Here is a 20,051-nt window from a genome sequence, read left to right as displayed (position 1 = left end):
CACCCCGTGCCCATGCACCTCCTCCAGAGGCAGCACCCAATGCCTGCTGGCACCCATGGAAGGCCTTCTACTGGTCTCTGAGAAAACCAGCTTTGGCTTCTGTTTGCCTTTGGCACCAGCCTCCCACCTCCTCTCCTCTCAGGCCCAAACTTATCTCCATCCCACCTGGAGCTGGTGTTTACCAGCTTCTCACTCTGCTGAACTCATTGTCCTGGTGTCCTCAGTGGACTTCACCACCTTTCAAGCCTGCCCTCCTTGGTGCAATGCCAAAGCATGAGCCCGGCGGCCTTTGAGCTGACTGCACGGCTCATTAATTCTTGGCAGAGTGGCTGGCTCGGTGTTTTTGTTTTGGGCTGTTTCTGGGGATCTCCGAGTGGGTCAGCAACCAGTGGTTGGTATCAACAGTTACAGCTGACTGAGCCTTCGTGTTTACACCTCCCCTGGCAAGCAATGTGGGCACCATCCTGTGTGTATTAGTACTGATAACAGAGGCATCTGGCCACTCGGTGACTATAATACCGAAGCTTTTGCCCTCAGAGTGCAGACCTCATGGACTGACTGTCATAAACAGCCCATGGACAGAGGTGGTGGGATCCCACTGGAGTAAAGTATCTAGAGGAGTGGTCCCAACCATTTTAGGCTCAAGGCACCCCTTAGAAAATGCCGGCTCTTAGCATTCCCTTCTTTGACTATGGAGAAATAACAGAGCAATTCTTCTCAGAAAGACCCCAGGTCAGAACATTTTTGACACCATCAATTCCTATTTAGTATCTCTGGGTTATCTTGTGAATCATGTGTAGGTGTTTGCACACCCCACTGTACCACAGCACCCACGAAAGGATCTCAGCACCTAGGATTGCTGCAGCACCCTGATGGAGAATCGTGGAGCTAGGGCAATAGAGCTAAAGCTGGGGTCCTTCTCAGCCCCTCCTGGGGAAGACTAGGAGAGGTGTCATGGAGGTAGCAATAGTTACCTGCTTCCTGAGTGCACAGGGCTTGGGAGGCATTCTCAAGCCAGGCTGTTGTCCCAGCAGCACTTGTCAGGCTGGTACTGGGATCCATAGGAAACATAGCATCGTGTTGCTGTAACTTCTGGCTTGTCCTGCTTTCAGATTAGGCTTGTTCAGGTATGCAAAGCACTCCAAGATCCCTGGGGAAGGGGCAACAAAGGATCAAAGCACTGCCAGTTACAACGATTGCACTTACGATCTTGCTAGATGGGAGGGATGCTGGGACCAGCAGTGTCTGTTGTGGGAACCTTGGAAATGCCTTATCACTGTGGCTAGAGTATTGGGGTCTCTACCCATAGTTTGGTGGTTGCTGAGACTCTCCGGGGGGGGGGGGGGGGGGGGTTGTGAGTGCCTAGACCCTTTCCCCATCCAAAGTTGGATGTAGAAAAGGGGGTGCCCTTGCCCAGCCCCTGTTCCCCGAGAGATCTCATGAGCCGTGTGCTGGGAGCTCCCCTCTGAGGACATGGGGAGTGTTGGCAGAAAGTGCTTCCCCATCCCTTGGAGACTATCACAGGCATCTTGTGGGACCAAAGCAGCCTCCATGCTGTTACTCGTGGTCACGCAGCTCCCCCTCGTGGACATTTGAGCGGCACCAGGTGATGAAGCTGCCCTTCCAATGGCCTGCACACCAGTTTACATGAATGGCAGAGACCTTCTGGATGGCCCCATGTGAGGGTCAGGCCCTCTCCATGGTCACATTTGACCCAGGGCAATGAGGTGAGAGCACAGCCTCTCGTTGCAGAGATCTGACCGAGGAGATGCTACAGAGAACAATTCATGGCGACCTTGCACTTCATGGACAGTTGAGGATTCAGCCAGAACGATATTCCTCGGTAAAGGGTGAACCATGCTAATCCTCCTCCTCAGGGCGCAGGGAAGAGGTTACGTCTGAGTCAGCCGGTGCCCCTGGGATATATGGCCAAGGATGGTCAGAACTTCACAGGCTGGCTTTCATCCTTGCTTATTTTGCAGTGACTCACCGTGCCCTTTTCGCTTCTCTTCGTGAGAACTCAGCGCCACAGGGCCTTGTTCCTGGCAGCCGTGGGCACGTTGCTCTGGATCCAGGAATCTGTCACCAAGCAGAGGATGCGCTGCGTGGAGGGCAGCTGTTACATCGCAGCTGCTCATTGCTTTGCGTGATTATATTGTCTTCACTCACATTCCCTCCTCCTCCAGCTGTGTCTCATTTCTGTCTCCCCTGTCTCCTTTGCACACCCTGGCATTTCCTGCCTTGCACGGAAAGAGACAAAGAGCTGTTTCATCCAAAGGCAAGGCCAAAAAGCTATTAATGAGTAAGCATGTAGCAAGCATGTTTTACATATGATAGCATGGCATGCTATGCTCCTGGTGGGCCTTCCAAGCTGCTGGATGGACAGATAAATCAGCTTGTGGAAAGGGCACATGTGGTGTTGGTGACATGAAGATCCTGTTTAATGTCTCCAGAGAGTTTTGGGGCGTGGGTTATACGGATGCCCCAGTCTCACAGCACCGTGGACAACTGTATCTTCTTCCACTTTCAGCAGGGGAAGCATCCTTCGGCATGCCTTGCCTTCAGCTGTTTCATAGCAGTGCTACTTCCCATCCCACAGACTCTGGCTATGGGGAGGACCAGAATCCTGTCACCTGCCTTCAGTGGTAAAACAGGTGGAATCTGCATTTCTGAGCCATAGGGAGGAGCTGAGTGGATCCCCTGATCCTGACCTGGTGAAAACAGTGTAGTTGCAGTGTACAAGCCAGATGCTTGCTCTAAGAAACAGGCTGCATTAAAACCTGGGAAATCTTGAGTAAAGGTGCTGCTGTGAATGCCCCTGAAGTCCCTGCCTGGTTAGCACAGGCAATTCAATGGAGTCTGGATAACAGCACTACTTGCAGTCTACCCAATATTCAGCTTGGTGTCACAGTGCCACCTCCTGGGGAAAGATGTGTGACATTTTTTGGATGCCAGACTTCACTTCCCTGGTATGGTGACTTCCACCAGTGCTCAGTAGGTAGAAACTGCCACTAGCCCTTTGCACCCACTTGACACAGGAGTAAGTCATGGTTCAAATAGCAGGACTTGGGAGGATCAGCTCTCAGAGGAGGGATCCAGGAAAGGAGATCAAGAAATCCCTCTAGTCCTCACCGCATCAAGGCAGCAGCAGGATCACATAGGAGCAAGTAGGGGAGCAAGGTATTCCCCAGGCATAGCAGCGCCCTTCTGGTGACAACAGGGCAATCGTCCTGGCTAAGTCCCCTCATCCCAGGCAGCTGCCAAGCAGATTTCCAGTTCTTGTTATTTTATCATTTGTATCCCTGTAGGACCCAAAGAGCCCCAGCCCTGGGGGTGTCTCCCGTGCCTTCTGCCAGCTGCTGGCCACGTGTCAGGGGTGGAGGGACTCTGCTGGCTGCCTGGAGGGGTCTGCTACCACTGGCTGGGGACGCGCTCAATACTGTAGTGCAGATAAGGCCTTATTGGGACTTTTGCATCTTAAGCGGTCCCATAAATCCACTGGGTTGATAGACACGCCTGAGTCAGTGACGTATAAATGTTTATTGTGTGCACTGTTCTGCAGCACATCGACAAAGACATGCATCCATTCACAAACAAAGACAAGCTCTTTCCAGACATCCATTCTCCAATCCATCTTCAACAATGTAATTGCTCACATGCCCCAGCTCAAGAAACAAACCCAAAGCTCTTTGGTTAACCTCGTGAGCCCTGTGGAGCATACAACATCCCTAGGACAAGGCACCGGCACAGCTCTCTGGCACGCAGGCCCTGCCATAGGGTCAAGCTGCTAGGCTAGCGGTGTTTACCTAATACAGCCTCACTCCACCGGCTACAGCGATGTACATCAGGAAAAGCAGGGTCCTGGGGCTCGGTCCTGCCATCTGCTGCTTTGTCCTGGGGCAGCTCCTCTAAGGTCAGGGGACACTCCTGACACAAGTGAGAGGAGAATCAAGCCCTTGGGCTCAGGCTGGTTGGTTATAACTGAGCCCCTGTACTAGCCAGGGACAAGCTTCTCCAGCTTAAACTACAGAGCTGGGCCAGAACTTGTCATATTCTATTAGGAGTAGAAAAAATAAAACGTCATTCTCTCATTAAAGTGAATTTAGTGCTGCATGGCGAGCCCAGGGGCAAATATATTTCAGCCGTGGTGCTGTGTGCTTCCTTTGAGTTACCACTGTAATCCTGGCTGCCAGCTGCCAGGGAAAAGGTTGTCACTGCTGAGACAGTCAGTGGGGAGGCTGTTAAGTGCCCAGGATGCTCGTGGCTTTGATGCCGGGGAGGCCCTCCACATGGAGTGAGACCCAACTCTTCCCAACACGGGGAACACCGAGCAGGAAGCCCGGAGGGAGCGCTCCCCTTGCTTCTGCTTTTCTTCCTGTCCCAGCCTGATTCCTGTCTACTACAGAGGTGCCGCTCCGATAGGAGGAAATTGCAGAATACAGCCCACCTGCGGCTCAAGGTGCTTGACACTGTGTGTCTAACCCTCACAACGGCTGTGAGGTAAGTGGTATTGTCCCAATTGCATGGAGGAGTCTGCGGCACAGAAGGGAGGAATGACTTGCTTGATGGCACACGGCAAGTCTGTGGCGGAGGTACTCGGACAGCTCTCCTGGCGATGGGCATGACACGAAACCCCAGACAGCCCTAGCTCCCAGCTCCACAATATCATCAGGAGACAGCACCAATAAGACCTCCCTGGTATATGATCCATCTCTTCCTGCCTGCCTATTGGTTTTCTACCTGGTGATGATCTACAGGGATTTTACTGCTTTATTTACTGAGAGCAATATTTGCAAGAGGCTGAACAGAAAATCACAGAGGCCTCCCGGCTCTATGTCTCTTCATAGGGAGTGTGGTGTGTAGGGGGTGCTACAATACTCATCTCCCAGCTAACCCTGAGCCACAGGGGTAAAAATCTCTCCTTCGTGACACTGAGTACAGAGCCATGGATATTAAATTGCACAACCCAAACCCCATTTCACGTAATCCAGATGAAAAGCAGAAAAGAGCCTTATTGCAATGCTACTGTGTGGATCTGCGGCTTTTTAAAGGCGGGGGGGAGGAGAGGGGAGGAAGATGAAATTTAAAAATAAGGAAAAAGAAGCTTCTATGCATCTCAGTGGAGCAGCAAAGCAATTTGGGGATTTGAAGGGACAGATCCTGAGCAAACCTAAACTGGCTGAGATTCCCTGAAGTCACTGGAAAAAGGATGGCTGACACCAGCTGCGAATCTGACCCAAACAGTTCAGCTTATAGGCAGTTACTTGTGCGTGTTAAGTAAGACAGCATGGAAACCTTGCTCAATTTTCGAGGGCAGACACCATGAAAGAGAAGCTGCTTGAATGAGCTTCGCTGATTTGACGACTGACGGCATGCCCTTAAAAGGAGGGGAAAAAAAATGCCAGCCAGTGAGAGAGCCAAGTCCCTCACAATGTCCAGCCCAGTCTCCGGGGGAGGACAGAAGGTATGGAGGAAGCAGCTGCGATAGCTGGAACTTCTCATTAGCTCTGTCCTCCCCCCCAAGAGGCTTGGCAGAGAATGCGAGGGAGGACACAGCAACGTTTAAACAGTGCCCTGACAAAATGTCATGCCAAGCCAGCAGGAATGGAGTCCGAGGCTGCAGTCCATGGGTGCCACCTGGCCTTGTTTGCAGGCTGGCTCTTCAGATTGGCTGCTCGGCCTGATCCAGCACTGTGCACCTTGTTCGGCAATTCTGAGGCAACATCTTTTAGCTCCACAGTTACAGGCCTTGAAGGCAAAGTGACACTTGGCTGCATCTTAGTGCATCCCACATGGCTTCTGTGTCAGTCAGCTCCCCACAAGCACGGTAGCTTACAATTAAAAAGCCCTTCCCATCTGGAGCACATGCCTCTCAGGTAATCGTGGACCCCACTATGAGAGCTCTCATGGCTCCCAGGGACCATCCGTGTGTCCTCGGACGTGACCCGGGGGGAGCTTTCCCAGTTATTCACTGAGGGAAGGCACAGGTTACGAAGTACCATTTTGTTCAGTGCAACCTCCCGCTTCTGGAGGTCTCACCAGCTGCATGGTTATCACTGAAACCGCTTGTTGGCTTGCAGAGTGGCTGTAGGCTTTGACTGGCTGTTCACAGCTGTTGTCCTCTGAAGTGGTCTCCTGTGTTAAGGAGAGACAGAAACTCAACAGTGGGACCGCAGCCAAAGAACAAGGGTTTGCAAGCACCTGGCTCTGTTCACAGCTGTCCTTACGCTGGCAGTACCGGGGAACCCACAGCTTCTGCTCATTGCCCAAGGGGGGCCATGATTCTTATAGGGGCAAGAAGACCAAGTGCAGTATGCTAAAAGCCAGAGACTGTGGTCCCTTTTGGGAGGCAGTGCCCATGTGCCTTGGGAATAGAAATCTGTGCTCAGACTGCAGAACAGAACAACCGCTGCAGAGCAAAACGACATCAAAGGAAATCATTTAAGCTCCTCTCCCAAACAGAATCTGCTCTGCAACTCTCTGCTTGGTGCTCGTCTCCAGCAGGGAGCCACAGGGCAGTGATCAAACAGACCTGGGGTTGAGACACAGGGCTCCAGCTGTGGGATATCTGAGATCTTCCCTGCTGAGGTAGGGGCTGTAACTTCCTTGCGGGGCCTGGCCATGGATGTTCGAACAGGTCTTCTCAATCTCCAGCTGGTCTGGCCTGTAGTGCTACTGCCTGGCAGCGGGTTGCAAGTTATCCACGAGGAGGGTTTCTGCACGTTTCACGCTGAGTTGTCCTGCATTCATCTAGGTCCTGCTGTCCGCCAGGCAGTAAACCCACCTGACCTTCTTGTGGTGACGTGAGGTTGCTCTGCTGTCTGGTGCCCCCGGGGGAATGCAAGACTGCACCAGCACAAGTCCGGTCTTCTGCAGCTCTCTGGAGACGGGGTTTATTCGCTGGCTTCGTTGGAAGTGGGTTCCTTGTATTTGCCTGGGTCTGAGGAAGAGGAACACAGTGCATTCAGAGCCTTCCTATGGCTGTTTTCATTGTGGAAGGAAAATATCAGGGACTGCTTTGGGTGGAGGGTAGTAGGAATGAGGTCTGAGTTTTGCAGGCCCTGCTTCCTTGAAAGATGCTGTAGCCCAAGAGTGACTCTGATTGTGACAACCCACTTCAGCCCCGAGGCCCAACCTTCAGACGAGCTGGGCCCTGGCAACTTGCACCTGAGTCTTTGATGATGGGGGGATTAATTGACCCTGACTGGCCATTAGGAATTCTGAACAGGAGCTGTAATTCAGCCTAATTCACTGCTCTTGACATGGGATCCTCTTCATTTAACTAACATAATTACAAGCTGCCGGACCATGAATTACGCTGTTGACAGCACGAGGTCTCCTCCATAATGTGTGAATTTAAATGCTCTTTCCAGTCTGCTCCTGGATTCAAAATAAAAGCTAGCTGAAGTTTAGTATGCCCACCTATGGTGCAGACAGACACCCCTGTCCAGTGGAACCAGCCTCTGACCTGCGCCTGACAGCTGCCGCTAACCTGGTACCAGCCCATCCAACCTTGGGGCCAACTACGCTGGTCTTAGCATCCACCGTTTTGTACAAGGGCGTTTTGGGAAGGTCTGGGACTCCACCCTGCCTCAGCTATCAGGACTGGTGCCAGAGGGCTGCGAGAGCATTTGGGGTATGCTGCAATACATCACAAAGTCATGGGAGTCTGGACTCTAGACCTTGCATTTTGTGCAACTGAATTTCATTCCACTTCTATTACTACTGTCTTCAAGGTCATCTCCCTAGGATAGAACAATCTTTCTATCATCAGCAAATTCCATTTGCACACATCTACTTTTCTCTGCCAAGGTCATTAATGACAGTATTAAACGATGTTGGTCCTAAGACCAATCCTTGATGATCTCCACTAATAACCTTCCTCCAGCCTAACACTTCCCCTTTCTTCGCTGCCCACTGAGGTCTCCCCTTGACCAGTTCTCTGCCCTCTTTACAAATCTACTAAACTCTATCTTTACCAACTTAATTCCCCATCTCCCAAGAGGCACTGTAGCAAATGCTTTCCTGAGGTCCAGACAGATTACATCTACTTGTGTCCACAAATGCCGATATCAGAGCTAACTATCAGGTTAACGTGGCACAATCTGCCTTTATTGTAGATGTTGTGCTTGATCCCATTTTCCATCTCCCTCCATGCCTTTAATTATTCTTTCCTACAAAACATTTTTTGAAAGGCTTGGTCACTTCCCTGGGCTCAGGCTGTCAAGACTCCACTACTCTCACTCATCCATGCCTACCTGGCCCACCTGTCTCTTCAATTATCTTGTCCATCCCTACAAGCCAAACTTTGCATCCAGACTTGATCAAACAAGGAAGACATTGCTCTTTCCCAGTGCCATTGACGGAGGATTTGTTATGCCTTCTTCCCTCATCCAACTCCCTTTCCTCCTGGCAGCTGCCAAAATACCCAGGCTCAATGGTGCCAATGTTAAAGCATGTGAGAGTCAGTGCATTAATTGCATCCTTGACCCAGGCTGGAAAGCATGAACCTTCAGCCACCGTGCAGCTTGTGCCACTGGCAGGCGAGTGCCCCATGTCTCTGACCCTCTTCTTAATTCATGATCAACCTTTCAGATAGCAAGAGGTTGAAGCCCGAGTTTTCCCATGAGATCTCTTTGGGTATGGGGCAAAAACAGGGGAGATGCTTTAGACCATGCACTTCAATGTACAGACACACCATGCTTTGGTAATTGAAGGCTTAATAGGTTGACAGAGACACTTACTGGCCTGTGGGCTATGATGAACCCTTCTGTGCAGAACATCTGCAAGAGATATGCCAGTCATTATAAAACGGGCTGGGCCGTCTCAGGGGGCTGCCATCTGGAGTTAACAGCTGTCTTGATGTTTCCCAGTAATGGAGCACACCACAAGAACTGCCAGTGTCTTATCAGGCGCTGAGTGGGAAGAAGAGCCTGAAAATTCACAGGAGGAAAGGGAAGCAGTAGCCCATAGGTGACTTCAAGCTAGTGAAGGGCTTGGGGAACCTCTGTCTCCTGGGGAAATCAATCTTGGGACCGATTAGCTTCTCCCCTAGTGTGAATGAGGATGTGCATAATCCTGACCAGGGATGGAGCTCTGATTACTTTCCTCAGCCCCAGGGTGGCCATTGGCGAATGTACAGGTTGTCTGCAGACCCCTTTGTTACAAGGGTGCTTCTGGGGTCATGTCCAAACCAGTTTTAGGCCTCTGGAGCAGCAGTGGTTGCAGCAGGTCCCCAGTGCCTGGAGTCATATCACCGCCTGTCATAGGAGCTTGGTTTTTCACCAACCCAGACTGCAGGGCAATTGAAGGCTGGGCATGACTGTCATGTGCAATAAGGATGGAAAACAGGTCATGCTGAGGTCAGGCTACTTCCATGCAGTGCAGTAAGATGTTTTGAAGTTTCAGGGTCACCCCGTCCCCCAGATCCTGAAGCTGTCACTGTTTATACCTTTCCTCCAGAGCCAGTCTCCCTGCAGTCTGATCATATGGGTCCCTGGCCTTGACATGGATGTAGCTTGTCAGATGCCACACAGATCACAGCTGAGCCAGAACATGGGGTCTGCCTACAGCCTGCCAGCTTTGAAGGCTGATCCTTCCCAGATGTTTGCCATTTTTAGTCTTCTGTGCTGCATGTTTTCAGATGTTCCTACCTCTCTAGGAGGGCAGAGAGCTGGCAAGGCTGCACAGTAAACCTCTGAGGAGGGCATTCCCTTGGCATCTATTGGTGGGCTAGGCAGAGTCTTGGCTGGCAGGGAGTCACTGCCCAAACCCTGAGGATTTTCTTTAATAACAAGGGTCCTGGGAGGCCGTCCCAGTCAGCCCATTCACAACTCTAAAAGAGAGACCATCCACTCCATATACTGCCTGGAGATGATCTCCTTGGAGGGGTGACAGCAGGCAAGCCAAGGAGTGAAAAACCAGTCTCGTGGGGAGGTGAGAGAGGGAAAAACTCTTCCCCTGCATTCTGGAGGATAGGCCTGGGATAAGTGCTAAGACAGAGCTGGCTGCCGGTCCAGGCCCCAGCAGCACGGTAGGCAGAGGGGATTTCAGCTCATTGGCACAGTTAAGCAAGTCCGTGGGACTTCAGGTCACAGGCTGAGCAGCAGGTGCCTCAGTCAGCCACACAGCGGACCTCACAGCAGACACCACAGATATCACAGAAGCAGGTGTGAGGAGCACACCCAATAACCAAAAAGCAGGGGCTCAGTGTCCCTCCAAGGGCCTTCCCCTTCCACAACAGCTGCACATGGCTCAGTGGCTTTTAGCTTATCAGATACAATTGTTGTTCAGTCCTGTTCACAGGGACCCAGATGGCAGTAACCATCCCCTCTTCTCACGGACTGCTTCTGCAGGGGGTGGTGCCTCCCTGTGATTTTCAGCTTCCAGCTGGATGCCACAGACTGCCCAGGGAGGAACCAAGGGCAGCCTGATGACGGACAACCACAAACCGCTCTTGCTTTAAATGAACTGGCTGCGCGCTGCCCGTTTGCTGTCCAGGACTGCCCGCCAGTTGTCGGTCCACGAGTGAAGCCTCCTGCTGGGGGGTTTCAACTGCAGGTGCTTGTTGTGACAAGCTGTGAAGAGGATATGCTCCCAGCTGGGGTTCGGCTCAGCACCTGAAAGATGGGAAGAGCAGAGCAACTCAGACAAGGGTCTCCAGGCTCCACCGTGACCTAGCTAGGGGGTTCTGTGCCCTGCACAGGGTCTTTATGCTGGCACTGGACTTTCACGGGTCTAGGATTTCATTAGCAATGGCTGAACACACACCGCCTCTTTGATTACTGTTGCGGCCTGCCACACAGACATGCATGATTCTCAGTTACCAGACGTGTTTATCCCTAACCCCGCTCCACCTGCATGTGGAGGGAAGGACTACATTCATTCACAGCTAGGGCAAAATGGAGGTTATGGGGAGATTAAATGACTTGTCTGAGCCCACACATGGGAGCAGGGGCTGAGTGAGCAAGGTCACAAGCAGCATTAGTCCCACTGCCTCTATAGCAAGGTGCTCAGATACTGTGCAGATGAGCATGATAAAAGAACTCGTACGAAGTGGCCAAGCACTGCACCCCGGCCTCCTGGATCCCAGCTCAGTGCTCCATCCACTAGGCTGATCCTACTCACCCTGGCTTGGGAGGGAACCAGCTCTGGATGTGAGTGTCCCCACCAGACCCTCTTAACCTCGGGTTAAACCAACCTCCTCCCAGATGCTGGGAAATTCCAGTCCCAGTCTCCAGTTCTAACTGGCATTTGATGCCAGGAGGTTTCAGTAGTTTTTGCTTAATAATATCAGCCCCAAATAACACCATTATCAAGCTGGCAGCACACTGCCCTGAGGTCCCTGACACATTCAGTCTCAACCAGGAGAAATAAGGAAAACCCCCTGACTCTCACCCCAGCCTGCCCTAGACACAGCCCACAGTGATCATTATCGGATGGAATCTCCCTTACCTGTTATATCCGGTCTGTCGTCTATGAGGAGGTCAGCAGAGACCACGGTTTTATCACGGGTAAGAACAATCTGCTCCAGAAATTCTTGGCCAAAATGCTTCTCCACCCATGCATACTGGAAATGAAAGGCAGAGTGGTCAGAGTAGCAGCCCAGGGTGGCCCAGGAGCTTTCCACTGCAGCCTGCACAGCCCTTGTCCACTGGCAACAAGGATCAGCAGTGGAGGGCAGCCACAATACAGCACCCTCCTTGGAGCCATATGTATTTAACCCTGCTCATGTGGCCTTTTGTATAAACCTTGCATGTTTTCCTTAGATTTTATCTCACTCCTGCTTGCAGCAATCTAAAACCTGTTTTATCCTTCAGTGAGGGCTGGTATTTTACACACGCATGCGCATCCAAATGCAAGGACACCTGGACTTTTGTTGCAAAAGCCCAGAGCACAGGCCCAGCACCCTTCTGTGCTCTCTCTGAAGGGCGTATCGTTGCATATGCAGTGCCTCACTAAGGCAGCTCCACTGCTTCATGCAGGATTTGGTGCTTGTGGAGCAGGAGTGAGTGGGTTGGGCATGCTCCCCAGGGCATCCTGGATACATGGTGCAAGGTGCTCAGTGCTACCGCACACTGCCCTGAGCACACAGAGCTTCCCAAAAGCGTACTAATGTCACCCTCCAAAATTCTCCTTCCTACAACCCCTGTTCCAGCTGCAGGTTCCCTGCCGGTTGTTACATAGCAGGAGATTTTGCATGCCAGTCACCACCTTCCTGCCCCACCCACCCCCTCCTCTGAATTTACCCTCCCCACCTTATCCCAGAACTCACTGGTTACCTTCTCATAAGGGCAATAACGGTACATCTTGATTGGACTTGTACAGATGAACACATCAGTGCTGCCAAAAAACACAGAGGGAGAACATGGTTGGGTGGAAAAATTGACTGTGTGACCCTGGCTGTATTGATCCATAGCACCACGGCTGCCAAGCTGTCCAGCAGCCTAGTGTGCGCTCAATACTCTGCCCCGAGTTGTGTGTGTGTGCACTCAATACTCTGCCCCGAGTTGTGTGTGTGTGCACTCAATACTCTGCCCCGAGTTGTGTGTGTATATTTGGCTCCTGAAAGGTACTCTCCCAAAAGCTCAAAGCAGCACAGCCTTGGCCTACGAACAAAACCCCACAACTGCAGGAACAAAAGGAGTTGGCAACCAGGATTAACTGGATTGGAGCACAATCTGCATGGAGATCCTAGTACGTTCATCTCGGGTTGTGTCTACTGTGCCCCTGAGCCCTGTCCAAGAATGCCACCATGAAGCGGGCACCATGCATTACTACCAACTCCCAGAAATGAGGCAGGCTGACTGGCATGCCATTGCCTTGCTCCCAGGGACCAGCCCAGCATGGAGGCAGTGCAGACAAGCCCTCAGGATCAATCAGCCAGGACTCCAGGGGCTGCCCACACTGCTGCAACCAGCACCCCCTCCCCACCATACAGCTGTGTACCTACTTCTCCATATTGGCCATCTGCTTCACAGCTTCCACAGCGCCTGGGAGTGGATCCAGCTCGATGAAGAAATTCTTTGATTCCCATATGCTTATTGCTTTCTCCTGCAAAAGGGAACATAAGCTGGTTACTGAATGGTGCCTCCTGCCATTTTGTCCCTCCTTTCTTTTGCCTCACAAAACCCCCTTCATTTGGTTTAAGTATTGCAGAGGCTGGGTAGGGTAGGCCGAAATCAGTGCCTTCCATGGCAAGCAGTGACAAGCATGACATGTATTGCTTCATTGTTTTCTTGAGCTCCCCTTTGTTGTCTCTCGCATGACTTGATTTTTGTCTAGTGTCTACAGCGCCAAGCTCAGGGAAGCCCTAGCCCAAGTTGAGGTTTCTAAGGGCTATCACAAGATAAAGAATAGAGGGGCTAGGCCAGGGCTTAGTTTCTCCCCATCCAGTCAAAGTCAGCAGCAGCAGCTGAGCTTCATAACCTGAGTCTCTCTTGGTCTCTAAGACACAAGATGCATTAACACCCACATAATGTATATTGGTTTTGTACACCAGTGTCAATTATATCAGTGTCCAGAGTGGACAGCCAGCCAGTTATACTAGGGTAGCAGCTCACAGTAAATGCTATTACAGTGACTGGCTGTTTGGTGGAGTAAGCAACAGTTTATTTGCCTGAAAAAAAACTATTCTGGGAGAGCTGCAGACACATGCAGCAAAGGAACTTATACTGGTAGGTATAGTTTTACCCCTGATTTTTCCCAGGATGATGCCACACCAGATTCAAGTACGTTGAAGCAGCGTAGGGGTTGTCCCTCACCTGTCCTCTCCTTGTTTATGCTGTTGTAAAGACTGATTACACTGGTATAAAAGTGTGATGTGTCCAATCCCTATGAGGGAATGGCCAGTAGTATCCAAAGCTCCCCCTGTAGGACGAGGTTGCGAGAGGAGCATCAACTTTCTAACCACAGGGAGCCCTGAGCAAGGTCTAGCAGGCGACCGGCACACGATAGGGCAGTGTCTCACAGAGAAGGGATGTGAAATATTAGACATCTTGATCAGCAGGGCTAACACCACTGGGGAAAACTGCTTGGTATGAAGAGAGGACTAAGGAAGGCAACACACAGAGATCACACAGAACCAAGAAACTGGGACAAGAGACACCCGAGTTCATGTGCTGCCTGTAATGGGCAACTTGTGTGTCTAGTGCACCTGCAATTCCTTGCATTGCCTTGAATTGCTTGCAGCCCCTACCTGTGCAGGAAAGCAGCCTTTGGTGCCTCTATGCTCATAAAAGGGGGAAGCCTCTATTGTAACACTTCTGGCTTGCCCTTTGTGGGGACTTACTTTCCCTGGGGGTCTCCTCGTCCCCACTCACTGGAGTTGGTAAACTCAGAGGACGTTTGCAACGTGCTGCTCCAAGCCCCAGAATCACACCTGTTCCAGAGCCATTTGGCTCTATGCTGAACAGGATTCAGGCACCTGGCTGGGAACACACAAGCCAAGCCCAGCACCGAGCTCTCAGGATGGCCCGTGCACAGCGATCCAAGCTTAGTTACCAAGAGGGGCTGAGATGGTTGCGACGGCAGCAAGCTGAGCTGCAGACAGAGGGAACGACTGTGTCGCCACGTCACAACCCTTTCAAATGATGTAGTAGCAGCCTTGGCAGACTGGGAAGGCAGCTATGCCATGAGGGATCTGTGCTGATCTCGAGCACCTTTCCTTCTCCCCTTGGCTGGAGGACAACAGTAGCTTTAAGCTCTCATAGTCAAGGCTTATGTAGGAGCTGCCTGACCCACTGCTCTCCCTCTGCTCCCTTTGGCCCCTTACGGGGTGTGAAGAATACTGCAGTTTACTTGCGCCATACCCCTGCCTTCATCCTCATGGATGATTGTATCCAGATTGTTACTGAGCTGTTTTGCTTTGACCTAGACCCTATGATGAAAGGGAACAAAGGCAAGATACTGGACTTTTCCATAATGGGTTAAACAGGGAAGGAGCAAGAGAAGGTTGAATTCTGCTTCAGGGCTCAGTCGTGGCTCTGCCACAAACCCCAAACAATGATCCAGTGTCCCTGGAGCCATCCAGAAGGCAGAGTCAGACACTTAAGACGCATGTTCTGCCTCCCAGCTCTCCCTTGCTCTCAGCAAGCAGCAACCTGCAGCACACCTGGAAGCAGCTATACTGGGGGCTCCAGGGCCAAGGCTTTGCCTGATGCTCATGTGGGCCGCTCCTGCCTCCTTACACGTGGGTGAGGAGGGGTGTAGCTGTCCAGGACAGCCTGCTCCGCACCCAGCCCTGTTCCCCCTACTGCCCTGTGCATTCATCACTCTGTACAGAAGAATGCCAAAGCCAAGTCCAGCGTCTTACAGATAAACACCTGCAATGAGAAAGGACCGCACACACCCAGTTCAAAGGCAGCAAGCACTACAAAGCAAATCTCATCACTCCTTTTAGCTGCAGGGGCAGGAATACACACGTGCAGCATTAGTGGTTTGAAAAAAAAAAAGCCTTCTCCTACATCTTAACGCAGGTTAAGAAAATAAAATGTGCTGCAGTGCAAACTCTTAGGAGCTGCAAAGAATTCTTTGTATGTGAGAAGAGCAGTCACGGTACCAGATGGCTGAAGTACAATCCAATACATTGCAGCTCAAATTATGCTGGATTGCACCAGTGGGAAATTTAAAATAAAAAAAAAGGAATAAAACATATTTCTACAGCAGGCATTTGAGGAGAGAGGCCCTGAGCCAACAAAGCATTTAAACAGGTGCTTAACTTTCTGCATGTGCTTAAGTACTTTTCTGTCCTGGAGGCTTAACGTCGAATTCTGCTCCCAGTGAAGTGAAAAGACGTCTTGTGGTTGGGTTGGAGGGGACTGAATATGAGCCCAGATTCAGGAAAAAGCCCTGCCAGATCACCAATGCCCAGGCAGGTTGTATCCAACATACTGGACCTAGTGCTTTGACCAAGAGAGGTTTAAGTCTCAAGATGCTGGAGGGTCCATCCCTTCCTGGACAGACGAGGTTGAAACTCTCTCATGGACAAAGGAAAGCTGTTTCCACCAAATCGCACAGAGTGAGACTCTTCTCCCCTATCAGCTAGATGCAATCTGAAACCAGGGGTGAAATCTTGGCTCTAGTGAAGTCAGAAGGAGGTTTACCATTGATGTGGGCAAGGTTGGACTTTCACCCCAAAAGTTTGGAGGTATCACAGGGATGACGTATTAATATGATTGGTGCACAGTAATCCAATACCATCCAGACCCTGAAAGCCTAGGTTCAAGGGATGTGCTAAGATCTAGGAGAAATCATGCATTATTTTGCAATGTATACATCACCCTTGCCATACTCTTAGGATCAGCCTTGTCCTAACAGAGGTGGCTTTCTTCTACTGTCTCACCAGTTCCAGGGTGGCTTTTCAGCTATAAAGACAACAAACCCTCTCCTTGTTCCTTCAGCCCTTTGCATTCAGCATGGGTTTCACTGAGCAAAGACCACCTAGGGCCTACATTGGTCCCCTGCTCGGCAATCACGTATGCCATCAGAGACAGGAGTGTTTTTCTTTGTTTTAAACACCTTAGCCCAGGTCAAGCTTTCTCTAGGACTATGACTGTAAACTTCAAAATAAGACCATTAACAGTTTGGGCAGGAATCAAGTTTCTGCAGATATGAGGCCACATAAACAATACAAGTAGTGTTTCTAGCTTTAGCTTTAAAGGAGAAAGGATGCATACAGACAAAATGATGCTGCTTTCAGAAGAGGGGACTTACCACTCATTACGGCTCTCTCAGCCAATCCTTTCTAACCTTTTCATGTGGTCACTCCTATTCCACAGTAAGTGAAATTTTTAACCCAGCACAGCTTATACCATGAAACAGATGCCAACCTACTGTGGTTTAGCTTCCACTTATTGTGGGATAGCGCAGACACACAAAACAGTCACAGTTTTAAACACAGTGAGCTTGTCTACACGAGATGCTTACTGCGCATTACCCTAATAACACTGCTCAGTAGCCTGGTGGTTAAAACCCATGGTAATAGTCTACTGTACAGTGTTATTAGGCTAATGTGCAGTAAGCATCACAAAATAACCATGTGCTGGTGCTACTGGACAGTAACTCTAGTTACTGTGCATTTAGTTAGTACTTTATTAAACAAGTACTAAACTTAATGTGCAGTATCTAAGGTGCATTAATGAACGTGGAGACGTGCCCAGTAATTATCATATCCCCAACCCAGACACACACTCTGCCCTGCTACCTTTTCAGGCACTATAATGGCTTTGTGTGTCCAATGATCAAGGCAGCCAAAATTAACGTTTCGGAGCTCTCACAATGTTTCTGTTTCAAATAGCTCCGTTTTGAAACACGGATCACTTTGGCCAGCTTTCAACCTTGCTGAAGCTGTACGTGCCTGCTCTTGCTGCTGAGGAGTAAAACAGCCCCTGTGCTTTTCCCTGCGTTAAACCAGCCAGCACTGCAAGCGATACCAGGCAGGAAAACGTGGCTCAAACGCCGGTGGATTCTTACAACCAGCTGCTTTAACAGATCCGAAACGCGGGTACAGGACGGACCGGCACAGAGGTACTGCTTGGGTCCTGGAGAAAAAAGTCACGTAGAAAACTGCGCCCCAGCACCCCCTCCCGCCCCGGTACCAGACGAACCCCAAACACGGCGCCAGGCGCTGTACAGGCAAACGGCGAACCTCGGTCCCTGCCTGACAGGCGGCGGGAAGCCCGGGGGCCGCGGCGGCGGCGGCAAGAAGCCCCAGACTCACACTCAGCTCGGCTCTCAGGCGCCCGTACTGCTCCGACACCCAGAAGCCCCTGCGGTCCTCCAGGGTAATGTAGGGGGTGTCTGGGTACCTGGCCCGGAACTTCTTCAGGAATCCGCCTTCGAAGTCGGCGAGCACCCCGTCCATGTCCACCAGCACCCGCAGCGGCCTGCGGCCAGCCCCGCACGACCGGGGCCTGCGGGGCGGGGCCCGGCCCAGCCCCAGGGCCGCAAAGGGCCCGCAGCGCCTGCCCTGCAGGTGCAAGAAGCTGCTGAGCGGGACCATGGCGGCGAGGGCATTGGGGCCAGGGCTGGGCGAGCTGCAGCCCGGGGGCAGGGGTGCAGTGCGTTTCGGATCCTGGTGCGGGAGCAGGCGGGGTGCACAGCCGATGGCCCGCGGTTCCTCCTCCCACGGCCCGGGCGGGCTTGGCAGGCGCCGCCTTCCCGCGGCACGAGCCGTCCGCGCCCGCCCCTGCCCGCTGCGCGGCTGCGGCCGCGTGGTGCGGGGGAGCGGCGCGGGGCCGGCCGCCGAGACCCCTGCGGGGGTGCCGCGGCCGGGAGGGGTGCAAATAGGAAGCTGCCGGGTTACCAGCCTCCCCCCGATCTGGGCTTCCTGGGGTCTTTGCAGGAGGAGCATCAGGCTATGCTCTGTAAACAAAAACCAAGCAGCAGCAACTAAGGGCTGGCATTTTTAGGCGTAAGTCTATCAAGGGGGGGCTTGGGTCGAAAAAGAGGGAGTCAGAGCGGGAGAGGGAAGGGGGGCTGCAAGGGGTCATCCAGTCCAACTCCTGCCTGAGGCAGGACCATCCCTATCCAAACCATCCTGTACAAACCCAGAACCACTGCAGCGGAGCGTTGATTATCCAGACTATTTGGGGAGCGTCAAATCAGCGTTTGGCTCATGAAACATGTATAATGTTTGTGTTTTAATATGTACATATTAAGCAAACAGCTATGTTTGTAATACATAACTGATATGCAACCTTTTCCAAGGTGGTGGTTATTTCAGCCTTGCTCTCAGTCACCAAAACCATTCTCTTCCTTTCAGCCACGGTTGCTCTCATGTGTATCTCATGCTTGTCCTGCATCCTGTTTGGATTAAATGGTTGGGAAGATAATTGGTATTCAGATTACTGAATCCCTACTATCTAGTCATCGTAGTATACTCTATCTGTCTTTACCCCCACGTCATGACAAATGACACTCACTGTGGCTGGGATCTTGGTAGATCTGCCAAACTAAACAGAGCTAGAGCACGGTGGGCTCTGGAACAGGGCTAGCAACAGTTTGATCCCCGCCTGAGCATCCCCAAAATCTGGAGATGGTGATGTGGAAAGACCAAATCTTACTCTTCAGTATTTCCCATGACATGGTCCCAGCTCTGCTTATAAGCACCAAGTTGCCTCACATGCTCTAAAAACTCTTCTCGCCTGTCTGAGGCACACGCAGGATCCAGTTGACACAAACTTGTTTGTGTAAAGGATTCTCTCCAAATCTTCTCATAGTTTCATAGTAGCTAGAGTCGGAAGGGACCCAGGCAGATCATCTAGTCCGACCCCCTGCCTTGGCAGGAAAGAGCAATGGGGTCAGATGACTCCGGCAAGGTGCTCATCTAACTTCCTTTTAAAAATCCCCAGGCTAGGAGCCTGCACCACTTCCCCTGGAAGCCGGTTCCAGGCCCTAGCCACCCTGCCTGTGAAGTAGCGCCTCCTAATATCTAATCTAAACCTACCCTCCGCCAGCTTGTGACCGTTATTCCTGGTCACTCCTGGCAGCGCACGGGGGAACAGGGACTCCCCTAATACCTGCTGATCCCCCCTGACCAGTTTGTAGCAGGCCACAAGGTCCCCCCTTAACCTTCTCTTGTGGAGGCTAAACAGGTTCAGGTCCCATAGCCTCTCCTCATAAGGCCTGCCCTGCTGACCCCTGATCATACGAGTGGCCCTCCTCTAGACTCTTTCCATATCGTCCACGTCCCTCTTGAAGTGTGGCGCCCAGAACTGGACGCAGTACTCCAGCTGCGGCCTGACCAGTGCCGCACAGAGGGGGAGGATCACCTCCCTGGACCTGCTCGAGATGCATCTGTGGATGCATGACAGGGTACGGTTGGCCTTCTTGACTGCCTCCCCACACTGCTGGCCCATGTTCATCGTGGAGTCAATGACAACTCCAAGATCCTTTTCCGTCTCCGTGCTGGCAAGAGGGGAGTTCCCCAACCTGTAAGTGTGGTGCCAGTTCTTCCTCCCCATGTGCAACACCTTGCACTTATCAGTGTTAAACCCCATCCTATTCTCATCCGCCCACCGTTGCAACCTGTCAAGGTCAGCTTGTAGCCT

General features: G+C 51.7%; 1 protein-coding gene across 4 annotated transcripts; it reads right to left on the bottom strand.

Moving 5' to 3' along the window:
- Nucleotides 1-1,422: 1,422 nt before the first annotated feature.
- Nucleotides 1,423-18,435, bottom strand: NT5M (5',3'-nucleotidase, mitochondrial). Of its 4 annotated transcripts, XM_090024222.1 has the most exons (7): nt 17,648-18,435; nt 12,953-13,053; nt 12,282-12,342; nt 11,455-11,569; nt 8,745-10,619; nt 6,533-6,940; nt 1,428-6,135 (listed from the first exon to the last, which is right to left on the bottom strand). In XM_090024222.1, exons 1-5 carry the CDS (start codon nt 18,350-18,352, stop codon nt 10,462-10,464), a joined length of 1,140 nt encoding a protein of 379 aa, XP_089880348.1. In that variant the 5' UTR covers nt 18,353-18,435; the 3' UTR covers nt 1,428-6,135; nt 6,533-6,940; nt 8,745-10,461. The 4 variants fall into 4 exon arrangements, with proteins under 4 accessions (XP_089880347.1, XP_089880348.1, XP_089880346.1 ...); XM_090024220.1 differs by having other exon boundaries at nt 1,430-6,940; XM_090024223.1 differs by having other exon boundaries at nt 1,431-6,940; nt 17,720-18,430.
- Nucleotides 18,436-20,051: the final 1,616 nt, after the last annotated feature.

The sequence above is a fragment of the Crocodylus siamensis genome, chromosome 12 (assembly GCF_052110815.1).
Source record: "Crocodylus siamensis isolate JL-2025a chromosome 12, ASM5211081v1, whole genome shotgun sequence".
Taxonomy (NCBI): domain Eukaryota; kingdom Metazoa; phylum Chordata; order Crocodylia; family Crocodylidae; genus Crocodylus; species Crocodylus siamensis.
This window is presented reverse-complemented; position numbering and strand designations above follow the sequence as displayed.